We start from the raw sequence: 15,853 nt of genomic DNA, 5'->3' as shown, positions 1-15,853 counted from the left end.
TCAGATATTTTAATAATACATTTAAAGTTTCTACTTTGTAGTTAGTTGTTTGTTTCTAACATATTTAAATATACTTTGCTGTACTGACCTGGTACCATGTGAAATTTCTAGATTCACTTAATAATTAAAGTCCTGGAGTTCCCGTCATGGCACAGTGGTTAACGAATCCAACTAAGAACCATGAGGTTGCGGGTTCGATCCCTGGCCTTGCTCAGTGGTTTAAGGATCCGGCGTTGCCGTGAGCTGTGGTGTAGGTTGCAGACACGCCTCGGATCCTGCATTGCTGTGGCTCTGGTGTAGGCCGGTGGCTACAGCTCCGATTTGACCCCCTAAGCCTGGGAACCTCCATATGCTGCGGGAGTGGCCCAAGAAATGGCAAAAAGACATTAAAAAATAATAATAATAATAATAATAATTCAAGTCCTTTTTTTTTTTTTTTTAATCTTTCTAGGGCCATAGCCAAGACATATGGAGACTTAAAAAATTAATTTTACGGGATATAATAAGACACACTGGTTTAAAGTATATGTTTTCATGAATTTTAATAGAATTATACACCTATGACCAACAAGTACCCTTAGAATTTTTGCAGACAATCTTGCAAACATAATCACCCTAGACAACCATTGTTGATCTGCTTTTTATCATTATATATTGTATAAATCTTTTCTAGAGCTCCATGTGAATACATGGAATTCCATATGAATACTTGTTTATGTCACTCAACATAAAGTTGTTGAATTTATTTGTGTTACTGCATGTATTTGTAATTTATCCCCTCCCTTCCTCCCCCATGCCTCAAGTAGTATTCTATTGTATGAGTATACTACACAATTTGTTTATCCACTTGGATTATTTATGGGTTTTGGCTACCATGAGTGAAGTTGCTATGATTATTTCTGTTTTGAATCTATGTGTGGGCATATATTTATATTAATTTTGAATATATAACTGAAATTGGCATTGCTGGATTATATGATATGTTTATTTTTTTATGGTAGCTTTATTGAGATATAATTCACATACCATAAAACTCACCAACTTAAAGTATAAATTTAGTAGCTTTTAGTACATGTACAGAGTTGTGCCGCCATTACTGCAGCAATTTTAGACCATTTATGTAATCACCCAAAGAAACTCTCTACCCTTTGACTATCATGTGTCAGCTCTTTCCAGTTCAGAATTTTTCCTCATTTGTGGGGATGACTTTTTAACTTTTCTCTTGTGATTTCATTAGTAGTCCCTCTCGAGAAAGTGATTCTCTATGAACTCTGGATCCTTTACCTTCTTAGAAGTTATTGGAAACTCTAAAGAACATTTGTTTATGTAGGCCATATATATCTCATTAGTTATTAAAACAGGAATTTTTAAAAATGTCAAAATTATAATTCTAAACCCATTACATGTTGATATAAATAGCATTTTAACTGTTTTTAAAAACAAAAGAAAATTAGTGGGAAATGACATTATTTACAGTTTTATAAATCTCTTTAATGGTGGCTTTGTAGAATGTAGTTTTTTGAAACATGTGAAGAAAGCCATACTCATACATATTTAGAAAAGGAAGGAGTATTTTAATATCCTTTTTAGATAATTACAGATACTATACCAAAACTTGACAAATGGTGTAGTGGGTGTAGTGTCTTCCCCCCCACCCCCACCCCTTTTGAGGGCTGCACTTGTGGCATATGGAGGTTCCCAGGCTAGGGGTCTAATTGGAGCTACAGCTGCCAAGCTACACCACAGCCGCAGCAACGTGGGATCCGAGCTGTGTCTGCGACTTCCACTGCAGTTCACGGCAATGCCAGATCCTTAACCCACTGAGCAGGGCCAGGGATCAAACCCTTGTCCACATGGATGCTAGTCGGGTTCGTTAACCATTGTGCCAGAACGGGAACTCTGGTGTAGTATCTTAAGTTCTTGTTCCAAGATTGAATTTGAAAGTACTGCAGTGATCTTTTTGTTGGTCTGTCTTGCACTTTTACCTATATATGATTTCGTAACATTGTACACTGGTTATTTGGAAAATATTGGTTCACTGAATTATGTAGATTTCCCACATATATATGCACATTGATATTTCATTATTCATTTTTTTAAAATCACATTTGTGAACAAACCCACTGATTTCCACGGAACAGTCGTTAAGTACTGGGAAGCTGTCAGTCTCATGGTGCTTTGTCCGTGTTTTCTAAAATACCAGTTTTTGCTTGAAAACCCAAATTTTATTGCCGGCAACAAAAAGTAAGTTTTTCTTGAAGTGACAGGCTTGCTTTGTTCAGTTTTTAGAAAGTAATCTACTTCAAATAAAAATGGCTTTCCATCAGAAGTGTTCTAATTGACTTTACAACTTAGTCATTCACATGCTTTTCCAAAGACAGTTGTGAAAGTATAGTTTACTGCAGAAGTGCCTTATATGTACTTCCCATCTTGTCTTACAGAATGTTAACACATATTTAAGGGTCGAGATTTAATTAATTTCACTGCTTCATCAAAGTTTTTTTTGTTTCTGTTTTTGTTTTTGCTTCATCTGTGACATGCAAAAGTTTCCACAGCCACAGATTGAACCTGAGCTACAGCAGTGACAATACCAGATTCGCAGAGACAATACCAGATTCTTTACCCACTTGACCACCAGGGAACTCCCATAAAAGACATTCTCAAGTAGAACTGACTTTTTTCCCCTTTGCAAGTGCATGGTAGTGAAAAATATGGTAGGTGTTGACGCCTGTTAGTGTTGATGCCCTGATTTATGCCAAAGTGGCAGAAGCTATAAACCATTGATTTTACACAATCATCTCAAATTTCAACACAAGTTATTCCAGGATAAACTGAGATGCAAAGAAAATTTGTTCACCGTCTGTGTTTGTTACCATACATTCACAGTAAAGATCTTTGATGGTTTGTTGATATTAGTGTCAGATAAATACAGCTAAAACGGAAAGTCCAGCCGTAAGGCTGAAGTATAGTTCTACAGACCAGGTATTAGCTCATTTTCTGTATTTACAGTTGTGTTTAATTCAGTGATTTATTTCATCATTAGAAAGTGGAAGTGCCTGTTTCTTTGACTTGTTATTGAGCAGGCTTTCAGCACAATCGTACTGTGCATGAGTTTATAAGTCTCTCATATATTATGTATACTTTTTCAACCAATGCAATATGATAACTTGCTCCTTAAGATACCTCACTTGGTTTTGTAATTTTAGTTTGAAAAGAATCTGAAAAAGAGTGTATGTATAACTGAATCACTTTGTTGTAAGCAGAAATTATCACAACATTGTAAATCAACCTTCAATAAAACTTTTTTTTTTTTTTAGAAAAGAAAAGCTGTAACTTTTTGGCTTTTAAAGATCTGGTCATGTGTACGTTTAAAGTATTGATTTTCCTTTTTTAAAGAAACTGATGTGATTGTTCTCACATGACAGTGTAACTGAATTTGCACCATAATTCTATTTGAATATATTCTATAGCATAAGACACAGTAAGAAAACAGTAATTTTGCAACCAAGGGGAAAATAGCTTTTATCGTATTTTCATTTGTAAATTTACTGTTTCATTCAGTTTCTTTGGAGTGGTTTTCCCCATTTTGTGAGTCAGAGAATTCTGTGTCAGTTTCTTTTCATCACTTGTACCAATGGATTAAAATCACAAATTGCCAGATCTCCCTTTTTCTATCCAATAGCCTGTTCTTAATTATAAATTATAAACTTACTTTTTATTTAAAAGATTACTAGGAGTTCCTGGGTGACTTAGTGGTTAAAGATTCAGCATTGTTACTGGTATAGCTCGTTGTCATTGCTGTGGCTTGATCCCTGGCCTGGGAATTTCTGCATGCCACGGGCATGGTCCAAAGAAAAAAATAATTTAAAGAATAAAATAAATTACTAAATTCTAAAATGAGTATTTTAGATAAAAATTTAAAAATCAAAGTTAATATTATTGTAAAGCAAAACAACAAGAATACTCTTTGTTTCCATATATATATAAACTTTTGAGATTCCTTGAGTTTATTGGATCATAATGAGCTACAAAGATTGTAGGAGGTATAAGTGTTGAAGACAGCTGGTAAGAGCACAATAGAAGTATTGAATGCAAAAATCTTTTGTATTTATTCATATATTTGCCTTGGTAGTGTTCGTTCTTTTCTTCAGATTTAGGATTCCACCTGGTGGTATTTATTTTATGCCTAAAGAACTTCATTTGGTATTTCTCATGCAGATCAGCTGGAAATCTTTTCTGTCTCATAATGCCTTAAAGTGAACAACTGAAAAGATTTCTGTTTCTTGCCAATTTGATGTCTTAAATTTTTTCCCCTTATTTTATTTTCTATTTCTCTTAAAGGCATAATTTATTTACTTACCTAATGTTTGTTTTAGTTTTGTTTTTATTTCCAAAATGGGTTTCTTTTATTTCTAATTATTAGTTCTGTGTCTTCATTTATGAGTTTTTCTCACTCTGGTGTATGTTCCATACCACTTTCCTAATGTTTTTGGGGTTTTTTTGAAATACAGTTTATAATTTTTATCTGTTCTCTCGCTCTTATTTATTTTGCTTTTTAGGGCTGCATCTGCAGCATATGAAGTTTTTCTGACATGCTTTCTTTATCTGAAGAGATGTTATTTTACTCCTTGTGTGTTTTACTATAATAATTTTGTATGGGATTTGAGAGCTATACTTTCTTTTTGTTTGTTAAAAAATTTTATATTGAAGTACAGTTGATTTACAGTGTCATGTTAATTTCAGGTATATAGCGAAATGATTCAGTTAATACATATGTGTGTGTGTTTTCTTTTCCATTATAGTTTATTACAAAATATTGAGTATAGGTTCCTGTGCTATACACTAGGTCCTTGTTGGTTATCTATTTTATATATAGTAATATGTATATGTTAATTCCAAACTCCTAATTTATCCCTCCCCTTCCTTTCCCCTTTGATAATTTTCAGTTTGTTTTCTATTTCTGCAGGTCTGTTTCTCTTTTGTGTGTAAGTTCCTTTTTATCTTTTTTTTTTTTAAGACTCCACGTATAAGTGAGATCATATAATATATATATATGTCTTTGTCTGACTTAACTTCACTTAGTGTTATAATCTGTAGGTCCATTCATGTTGCTACAAATGGCATTATTTCATTCTTTTTAAGGCTGAGTAGTGTTCCATTGCATATGTATACCACATCTTTATCCATTCGTCTGTTGATAGACATGTACTCTTTCTTGTAGGAGATGAGATTTTTGTAAATTTTTAGAAGATTGTAAGGTTCAGGGTATCTTTACTAACTAGTTTTGTTGTTTTCGTATAGTTTTAAAAAATACAGTGATTGCTTTTGAGTTTTCCTGTCTATCCCTACCCAATGTTCTTCTGAAATTTCTCTTTCATTTTCTCTTGTGCCTTTTCTACAGTGAAATTTTGGTTCCATTCCCAGCAGATACCCTCATGTGGAGCCATGTTCTAGAAGGGAGACATAGGTGGTCAATTTCAAGAGTTCATAGGAGCTAAAGTGCTCCTTTTTCAGTCCCACTATTGACTCCTTTGCTATTGCATTGGATGGAAACTTCCTATCCTCTTTCACCTGCTGTCATCAAATTGGCCTGCTATGCTTTCTGGACTTCTGTTCTCAGATGTGTCACACACCTTTTTGCATTCCTTTGCTTTCTTCTGCACTGGTACTTACAGTTACGCCAGTGTTATAGCTGTTGGTTTGTCCTCATTTGCTTGGAGTTTGGGAAGATAACTTGTTTCCTGATTTTCTTATAAATTTGCCCTTGGGTTTTTGGTCTTTTTTGCTTTTCGTTTTTTAAATGGTTGTACCTGTGGCTTATGGAAGTTCTCAGGCCGGGGGTTGAATACGAGCTGCAGCTGCCAGCCTACATCACAGCCACAGGAACACCAGATCCAATCCATGTACTGCAGCTCTGGCAATGCCAGATCCTTTAACGTGCTGAGAAACCCTCATCTTCATGGATACTGGCTGGGTTCTCAATCTACTGAGCCACAATGGGAATTCCGCCCTTGGGTTTTTGTTGTCTCTTTAGTTCTGTTTCTTTTGGGATTCAGAGATTTAAGAACACCACCTTCCCAAGATTTTTTCCTTAAAAGTCAATCTTAGAGTCAACTTTAAAAAATACAAATTGCAGAGACTTTGTATTTAAATTTATTAAAATAACCTGTACGGTAATGTAGGTGTGGGGGTTTTTTTGTTTTGTTTTGTTTCGCTTTGCTTTTTCAGGCCACATTTGGGACATAAGCAAGTTTCTAGGCTAGGGGTCAGATTGGAGCTACAGCTGCTGGCCTATGCCACAGCCACAGCAACACAGGATCTGAGCCATATCTGAGACCTACACCACAGCTCACAACAATGACAGATCCTTAACCCACTGGAGTGAGGCCAGGGATTGAACCCACAACCTCATGGTTCCTAGTCATATTTGTTTCTGCTACACCACAAAGGAAACTCCAGTGTAGAAATGTTTTTTCTAGTTCCTCTTCTAGAAATCATGTTGTATCTAAATATGTCCCTAAATTGTATACTTAAATTTTTTTCATTTTTTTTATTACTCAAATGAATTTATCACATCTGTAGTTGTATAATGATCATAACAATCTGATTTCACAGGATTTCCATCCCACAGCCCAAGCAGATCCCCCCACCCCCCGAACTGTCTCCTCCGGAGACCATAAGTTTTTCAATGTCTGTGAGTCAGCATCTGTTCTGCAAAGAAGTTCCATCTGTCCTTTTTTCAGATTCCACATGTCAGTGAAAGCTTTTGATGTTGGTGTCTTATTGTATGGCTGACTTCACTTAGCATGATAGTTTCTAGGTCCATCCATGTTGCTAAGAATGCTGGTATTTCGTTCTTTTTGATGGCTGAGTAATATTCCATTGTGTATGGACCACCTCTTCTTGATCCACTCCTCTGTCAATGGACATTTAGGTTGTTTCCATGTCTTGGCTATTGCAAATAGTGCTGCAATGAACATGGGAGTACATGTGTCTTTGTGAGTTGTGGTTTTCTCTGGATAGATGCCCAGGAGTGGGATTTCTGGATCAAATGGTAGTTCTATGTTTAGTTTTCTGAGGAATCTCCATATTGCTTTCCACAGTGGTTGCACCAATTTACAATCCCACCAACAGTGTACTAGGGTTCGTTTTTCTCCACACCCTCTCCAGCACTTATTGTTTGTAGACTTTTTGATGATGGTCATTCTGGCTGGTGTAAGGTGGTACCTCATCGTGGTTTTGATTTCCTTTTCTCTAATAATGAGTGACGCTGAACATCTTTTCACGTGTTTCTTGGCCATCTGTATGTCTTCTTTACACAAAAAGATAACCCACAGAATGGGAGAAAATCTTTGCAAGTGAAACGACTGACAAGGGATTAATCTCCAAAATTTATAAACAACTTCTGCAGTTCCATACCAAAAAAACAAACAACCCCATCCAAAAATGGGCAGAAGATCTAAACAGACAATTCTCCAAAGAAGATATACTTAAATATTTAAGAAAGACTAGGATTTGGTGATGAGTTGTCTTGCAGAATTGGAGCATCATCAGATATTTGAATGCATTATTCTGAAGAATAGGATTTTATTGTCAGTGACTGCAGGCCTTTAACCCTAGTCTTAATAGATCCCTCTTTCTCTTTAGAGATGTAAGCTAAAGTATTTGAATGTATTCTTAGTTGACTACAGAATAGCCTTTTCTACTGTATGTGGTAACACCATATTATCAGTTAGCTTATACACTACTGGTAAATAAGGAAATATTTTCACTATAACATGGTTGGATTTTGGTTTATACCTGATTTTTCCTAAACTAGACAAGGGGATCCTGAATAATGGAGGTTTAATTTTATGTTACACATAAAGTTTTTAATTAAAAGCAGTATCTTATGGCAGGAATTCCATCCCAGGGAGGTACACCTTGGTCTAGCAGGGACTCTTCTCATATGGCAATTTGCATTTCCATTTGTGTCACTTTAGCATTCTTCCTGGCGTGAAGCTCCACTTCTTAACTCCCATAAACCTTTGTTTCTACTTCTCATTTTTAATACATTTTATTAAGCTCTATGATAACTTTTCCGCTGCTCTTAGCAGCTTGACTGGTGTGTCCAGGTTCTCTCTGGAGGTCCCAAACATTGGTTTTCTTAGTGCTGTGATTACAGAGTTACAGGAGCATTGGGTAGTCTGCCCCGCTGTACTTCTGGACCCAGTTTTTTCCCATAAGCTTGGTTATGTGTTTTTTGTTTTTCGTTTTTCCCCATCACCTTCACTTAGGGTTGCAGAATGAAGTTTCTAGGGATGTGTGTGTATGTGTTTATGTTATAGCAGATGTACCAAAACACTTCTTCAAGAAAATGCTGGAGCTTAGTGTAGTAAGGCTTTCTGGCATTATTTCTGTTCTTGAAGGGCTTTATAAAAAGAACTATATTTCTATGCTAGAGATCCAATGTTTGGGATATTGCATTTTTAGATGCAGGGGGGAATGTTAAACAGAAATTTGAACAATTATTTTCTGGGTCACTGAAGCATTATTTGTGCTATAATGATGTTGTTTTGACGAACCTACCTGAAATTAGAGAAACTGCTGAGTAAAAGTAAAATTCTGTATTGAATGATATTTGCAGTATTATATTTTTTCTTTTCTTTTCTTTTCTTTTTTTTTTGTCTTTTTGCCATTTCTTGGGCCGCTCCTGTGGCATATGGAGGTTCCCAGGCTAGGGGTCTAATCAGAGCTGTAGCTGCCAGCCTACACCAGAGCCACAGCAACACAGGATCCGAGCCACATCTGCAACCTACACCACAGCTCACAGCAATGCCGGATCGTTAACCCACTGAGCAAAGGCAGGGATCGAACCCGCAACCTCATGGTTCCTAGTCAGATTCACTAACCACTGCCCCACGATGGGAACTCCCTATTTTTTCTATTTTTATCCATATAGGGAGTTATAATTTTGGCCATTTACAATACCAAGGTTTGTTTCAAAAATAATAAAATAATATTCAACCTTTAGAAAATGCATAGTAGTATTTTATTTTCTGTGGGAAAATCTAATTCTTATCAAAAGATTTCAGGCACTTTCATTAAAACAGCAAGAGATTATATTATATAGGCCAATATTACAACAATGTAAGTAAATCGCTTATGTGGTAGATCACTAGAAGAATTGTACAAATGAGAAAAATGGTTATATAAATGGAGACAAATCAGGCTATTGTATGGAGTATACTGTTTTAGTTAGTAATACAGATTTTTCTTGACTTTTGATAGGGTTGTGTCCTGATAAACCCACTGTAAGTTGAAAGTGCATACTTAACTTACTGGACATGATAGCTTGGCCTAGCCTACCTTAATACATGCTCAGAACACTTACATTAGCCTACAGTTGGCAAAATCATTTAACACGAAACCCATTTCATAATAAAGTGTTGAGTATCTCATGTAATTTAATATTTGTAAGTGGTTTACCTTCATGATCAAGTGGCTAACTGGAAGCTGTAGCTCACTGCCACTGACCCCCAGCATCACAAGAGAGTATATTGTACCTGCATATTGCTAGTCCAGGAAAAAATCATAAGTCTGTATTGCAAAAATAGTGTAAAGTGGTCATGTGGATTTGCCCCATATAGAGAGCTTTGTTAAGGAGTAGGTTCCCTAGTGTTGATTTGTACATTTAAAGAATTGCGGTTGGTATTAGGTGTGTGGCAGGCCCCGTTATTTTTATGTCATTTTTGGTAATATGTGATATACCAGCAGATTCCAGTAGTGGTCTTTCAAGGAAATGACACCTGTTCTTTTGAGTGATTCTAAAAGCAAGGAAAACTGCTGAAAATTTAGAGCACATTGTGAAATTCAGCATTTCAGTAGCATGAAAATTTAATGGACTTGGGGAAGGGATCTGAAATGTTAGGATGCTGTAATTGTATTTGTGTATTGTAATTGCATTAATAAATACTCTTATGACACTATCAACTCTTTTCCGTTTTCTCCAACTATTAGCTATTAATTCTGTTTGTTTCTCCTGGATATGAAAAAAGAGGAAAAAGATATCATGGCATATTTTATCCTTTTTTAAAATCTATGTGTAATTGACATACAACATTATACTAGTTTCAGGTATGTAGCATGATAGAGTATTTTTTATATTGCAAAATGAGCACCACAGTGAGTCTAGTCGACATCTAGGACTGCACCCACGGCATATGGAGATTCCCAGGCTGGGGGTGGAATTGAAGCTGTAGCCACTGGCCTGTGCCATAACCACACCAGATCCAAGCTGCATCTGTGACCTGCACCACAGCTTACAGCAATGCTGGATCCTTAACCCACTGAGCAAGGCCAGGGATCGAATCTGTGTCCTCATGATGCTAGTCAGCTTCGTTTCTGCTGAGTCACTTGATGAGAACTTTCAAGATTTACTCTCATAGCAACTTTCATATATGCAATACAGTATTATTTACTATAATCATCATGCTATAAATTACATCACTGTGACTTCTTTATTTTATAAACTTTTGTGCCTTTTGACTCCAATTACTCATTTCACCCATCCTCACTTCCCTGCCTTCCCTGCCTCTTGAAACCACCAGTCTGTCCTCTGTATCTATGAATTTGGTGGGGGTTTTTTGTTTGTTTTGTTTTTGTTTTTTTGTCGTCTTTTTTTTTCTTTTTTTTTTTTGGAGCCACACCCATGGCATATGGTGGTTCCCAGGCTAGGTGTCGAATCAGAGCTGTAGCTGCTGGCCTACACCACATCCACAGCAACACTAGATCTGAGCCGCGTCTTGCGACCTAAACCACAGCTCACAGCAATGCCAGATCCTTAACCTACTGAGCAAGGCCAGGGATTGAACTGGTGTCCTCATGGATACTAGTCAGGTTCATTACTGCTGAGCCACGACAGGAATTCCAGTTTGTTTTTTTTTTTTTTGTCTTTTTGCTATTTATTGGGCCGCTCCCGAGGCATATGGAGGTTCCCAGGCTAGAGGTCTAATCAGAGCTGTAGCCACCGGCCTACGCCAGAGCCACGGCAATGCAGGATCCGAGCCGCGTCTGCGACCTACACCACAGCTCATGGCAACGCCGGATCGTTAACCCATTGAGCAAGGCAGGGACCGAACCCGCAACCTCATTGTTCCTAGTCGGATTTGTTAACCACTGCACCACGACGGGAACTCCCGAATTCCAGTTTTTGTTTTTTTAATTCCACGTGTAAGTAAGGTCATATATAATTGTCTTTCTCTGTCTGACTTTTAGTATAATGCTTTTAAGATCCATCTGTGTTATCAGAAATGGCAAGATTTCATATTTTTTTTTTGTATGGCTGAGTTATATTCTGTGTGTGTAGTCTTTTTTATCTATTCATCAGTTGGTGGCTGCTTAAATGTTGTTTCCATCTTGGCTATTCTAAGTAGTGCAGTGAACGTGGGGGTGCATATCACTCTATTATTTTAAATTGTAACCTATAAAGCAGAATGACTATTCAATGGATGTTTTTTCCTCTTATATCTTAAGGAAGAGAGAGAAAATCCCTCGAAACGGAGTAGAATTGAACGTGATATAGATAATAATTTGATCACATCAACACCAAGAGCAGGAGAAAAGCCTAACAAACAGATATCTCGAGTAAGACGGAAAAGTCAAGTAAATGGAGGTTTGTTAATGTTTAGATATTGCCTTATTAGGTATAAGGAGAGATCTCACTTGACACTTTGTTTTCTGTTTTTAAAAATCTACTTTGAGTAGTTTCTGCCTTATTTTTGTAATCTCATTTGGATTAAATAGTAGTAGTATGAGGTAAATAAAAATATTTACCTTCCTAATATAAATCTACTTTGATGAGTTAAAGTGACAGGTAAAGGCAAAGCAACTAACTTTATACTATTTAGCTTGAAAATGTATGTGAAGCAACAAGTTTTCATTTCTTAAAACAGTAATAAATATCACTTAATTTATTTAAAATATGTTATAAAGAATCTATTTCTGAGTCATGGAATTTCAAAGCCGAGAGGGGATTTGGAGCTCTCGGGTCAGTTGTTCTCAACCAGGAGTGTTTCTTTCCCTCTTTTTCAATGTATGGAGACCTTTTTGGTTTACCACAATGTATGGAGATGTCAAGTAGCAGTTCCTCCACAGGAATTGACATCTACCAGTTGGAGGTCAGGAATACTGCTAAATATCCTACAATGCACAGAACATTTCTCCCATAGCAAAGAATTATACAGCCCCAAAGCTGCTAGTGCTGCTGTTATAAACCCTGATCTATTTCAGTACCTTATTGTGTTGCTGACCAGCTCCTCAAAGTCAAAAAGGAGAAAAATAAGATGGACAAGCAAAGAAAGCTATAAAAAATAGCACTTTAGAGCATGGACTTCTCCCTTTTAACCAGTGCTATTTTGAATACAACAATGATAATAATTCCTTACTTCTTTTCCTCTTAATGCAGTGATATATCTCTATTGTTAGAATTGACCATCAGAGAGAAAAGGGATAAACTAGTTAAAAGAGCTGTAGTGAAGAAGAAAAGAGATGTGGTAAAGTTGTGGACGGTCAAGGATGACTTAGCCAGACATTTGTTTGAACTAATTTTTATTTTATATTTTTTAAAAACCCATTAAATCGCTTTATTTATAAGAAACTTTAAAAAGAAATATGATTATTCTTCCTAACTACTCTGAAATGGTGCCTCAATATCCATAAGTAATTTTTGACACTGCTCTATACATGGTCTTCTGTTTTGGTAGAGCTAGTTGCCTCTATTTAATTAGCTATTATTCATTAGAAATAGATAGGAGGGCAAGTTTTGTGAAGTGGCAGCATCACAGAATGTCAGTAAACAAAGGCAAAATCTTGCATCTGTTTTTCATATTGTATCTTGCTTTATTTACAGAGAATTTATTTCATTTTATGTTACATTGTGTTGATTTGAAGCCTTTCAGTCTATGTAATTGCAAAATTTATTTTTATAAATCCAAATATAAAATAAAGTTGTTATAAAGATTGGTTTATTTGTGACTTACCTCAAGATTTATTTAAATGATAAGCTTTTTTAACATTAATGTTTATTTGTTTTTTTATCTTTTTAGGTCCATACTTGTGGTGTATAGAGGTTCCAGGCTAGGGGTCCAATCGGTGCTGTAGCCGCTGGCCTACACCAGAGCCACAGCAATGCTAGATCCGAGCCATGTCTGCTACCTACACCACAGCTCATTACAACGCCAAATTCTTAACCCACTGAACAAAGCCAGGGATCAAACCTGCGTCCTCATGGATGCTAGTTGGGTTCCTTAACCGCTGAGCCACAACGGAAACTCCTTTTAACATTAATGTTAATCAGTTTTCATTAAGTATTTTGAAGGAAAAAAGTTATCTTTGTAATGAATGCTTTGGAACACATTTAGAAAAGTATGTTTTCCAGATTGCAACTTTTTTCTTTTGTTTCTTTCTTAGAAGCTGGTAGTTATGAAATGACAAATCAACATGTAAAACAAAATGGAAAATTAGAAGATAATCCTTCCTCTGGCAGTCCTCCAAGGACTACGCTGTTGGGGACCATATTTTCTCCTGTCTTCAACTTTTTTTCACCAGCAAATAAAAATGGTAAATATGTCACTAACCATAAACTGTATTTTAAAAATTAATAATTTTCTGTTTGGTTTCTTTTAAAAATCTATTTGATTTTATTGCCATGTTTTTGTTAGCATCTTATGTTTGTTTTCAGTCCCATTAAAAACACACAGCTTCTAAAAAGGTCTTTTTTTTTTTTTTTAAAGTCACTTGAAATAATTGTAGGTTATGTTCAGATCTATTGAAGTAAATCAACTCTGCTTTTAACTGTCTGAAAAGCTAGATGGTAAACTTTGGGCTGCAGGGAAAGTATTATTTTTTCTGTGTTGGGATGGCTTGTGTATCTTTAGAGTATGTACAGAGAATTGAGAAGCATTTTCAATGTTCTGGATCAGTAAAGTATAATTTGTTGAATATTTTAAGTGAGCTGACACTAGGTTATTTTTTATAAAACAATTTATTTTTATTATCATTTGCTAGTCCCTTCCCCACCCAAGGATCTTAAATTTAAACAAATATTGAATGTATCCTAATTTATGTGAATTGAAGGTTTCCACTGTATAATGCCTTTGCAAAAAAAATTTTTAAATGGCCTATTTCTCAACATATTTTTTATTGTTTTATTTTTTTAGGGCCCAGACCCGTGGCATATGGAGGTCCCCAGGCTAGGGGTCGAATCAGAGCTGTAACTACCAGCCTATGCCACAATCACAGCAATGACAGATCCAAGCTGCGTCTGTGACTTATATATACCACAGCTCACAGCAATGCCAGATCCTTAACCCACTGAGCAAAGCCAGGGATCATACCTGCATTCTCATGGATACTAGTCAGATTCCTTTCTGCTGAGCCACAATGGGAACTGCTCAACATATTTTTTAAAAAATAGCTGGTGTCCTACCTTTTCTAATAATTAATATCTGATTTCATACATACAAGATGGATATACACAAGATTGTTTAGTTTGTTGGTCTCTTAATTGCAAGTGCATTTCCTGTGTCCTGCATTTGTACCCTCCTCTTCTCAGGATTTCTAGTTTTGGTAGATACTTGCATGTGGATGATTTCCTTCCTTAACTATATGTATGCCTTTATCAGTGGGCCTTGTCACTTGTGGGATTTTTGTTTCTAGTTGTGGTCTTATCTTTTCCACCTAGAGAAATTCCTTTAGTAAACACCTTTTGTAAAGCTGATTTAGTTGGTGCTGATTTCTCTTAGCTTTTGCTCGTCTATAAAGCTTTTAATTTCTCCTTCGAATCTGAATGAGAGTCTTGCTGGGTAGAGTAATCTTGGTTGGAGGTTTTTCCTATTTATCACTTTAAGTATATCGTGCCACTCCCTTCTGGCCTGCAGAGTTTCTGCTGAAAAATCTGCCAATAACCTTATCTGAGTTTCCTATATTGCTTTTTCCCTAGCTGCTTTCAATATTTTCTGTCTTCAGTTTTGATCAGTCCAATTATTATGTATCTCGGGGTGTTCCTCCTTGGGTTTATTTTACATGGTACTCGTTGTGTTTCCTGGATTTGAGTGAGTGATTCCTTTCCCACGTTAGGGAAGTTTTCAGCCATTATCTCCTCAAATATTTTCTCTCACCCTTTCTTTCTTCTCTTTCTGGCACCCCTATAATATGGATGTTGGTGCGTTTAACATTGTGCCAGAGTTCTCTTAAACCATCTTCATTTCTTTTGAACCTTTTTTCTCTTTTCTCTTCCACATCAGTAATTTCCACTAGTCTGTCCTCCACCTTGCTTATTCATTCTTTTGCCACTTGTATTCTGCTTTTGGTTCCTTATAGTAAATTTTTTATTTCAGTATTTCTTTACTCAGTGTTTCTTGTAATTTATGAAGATATTTCCAGTTTATTTCCAAGATCTTGAATCTTCTTTACTATTATAAGTCTAAAGTCTTTTTTTTTTTTTTTGGCTTTTTAGGGCCAGCACCCATAAAATATGGAGGTTCTCAGGCTAGGGGTCCAATCAGAGCTACAGCGGCCAGCCTACACCAGAGCCACAGCAACTTAGGTTCCGAGCCGCATCTGTGACCTACACCACAGATCATGGCAATGCTTGATCCTTAACCCACTGAGCGAGGCTGGGGATCAAACCCTCAACATCATGGTTCCTAATTGGATTCGTTTCCGCCGCACCACAGCAGGAACTCCATAAGTCTAAAGTCTTTTTCACAGAGGTTGGTAATCTCCAGATCACTTAGCTGCTTTTCTGGGTTTTTTTTTGTTTTTTGTTTTTTTTTCTTGTTCCTTTATCTGAGTCATAATTCTCTGCCTTTAC

General features: G+C 36.3%; 1 protein-coding gene across 3 annotated transcripts in view; it reads left to right on the top strand.

The window, feature by feature from the left end:
- Positions 1 to 15,853, top strand: part of CTDSPL2 (CTD small phosphatase like 2) — a 94,480-nt gene that overhangs the window by 43,344 nt on the left and 35,283 nt on the right. For 2 of the 3 annotated variants that reach the window (XM_047766484.1, XM_047766482.1), the window contains exons 3-4: positions 11,515 to 11,653; positions 13,450 to 13,599. In XM_047766484.1, coding sequence (XP_047622440.1) covers positions 11,515 to 11,653; positions 13,450 to 13,599 — 289 coding nt within the window. The remainder of the gene's footprint in view (positions 1 to 11,514; positions 11,654 to 13,449; positions 13,600 to 15,853) is intronic. The other variant, XM_047766483.1, reaches the window with a different exon arrangement.

This window comes from Phacochoerus africanus, chromosome 2, assembly GCF_016906955.1.
Source record: "Phacochoerus africanus isolate WHEZ1 chromosome 2, ROS_Pafr_v1, whole genome shotgun sequence".
Taxonomy (NCBI): domain Eukaryota; kingdom Metazoa; phylum Chordata; class Mammalia; order Artiodactyla; family Suidae; genus Phacochoerus; species Phacochoerus africanus.
This window is presented reverse-complemented; position numbering and strand designations above follow the sequence as displayed.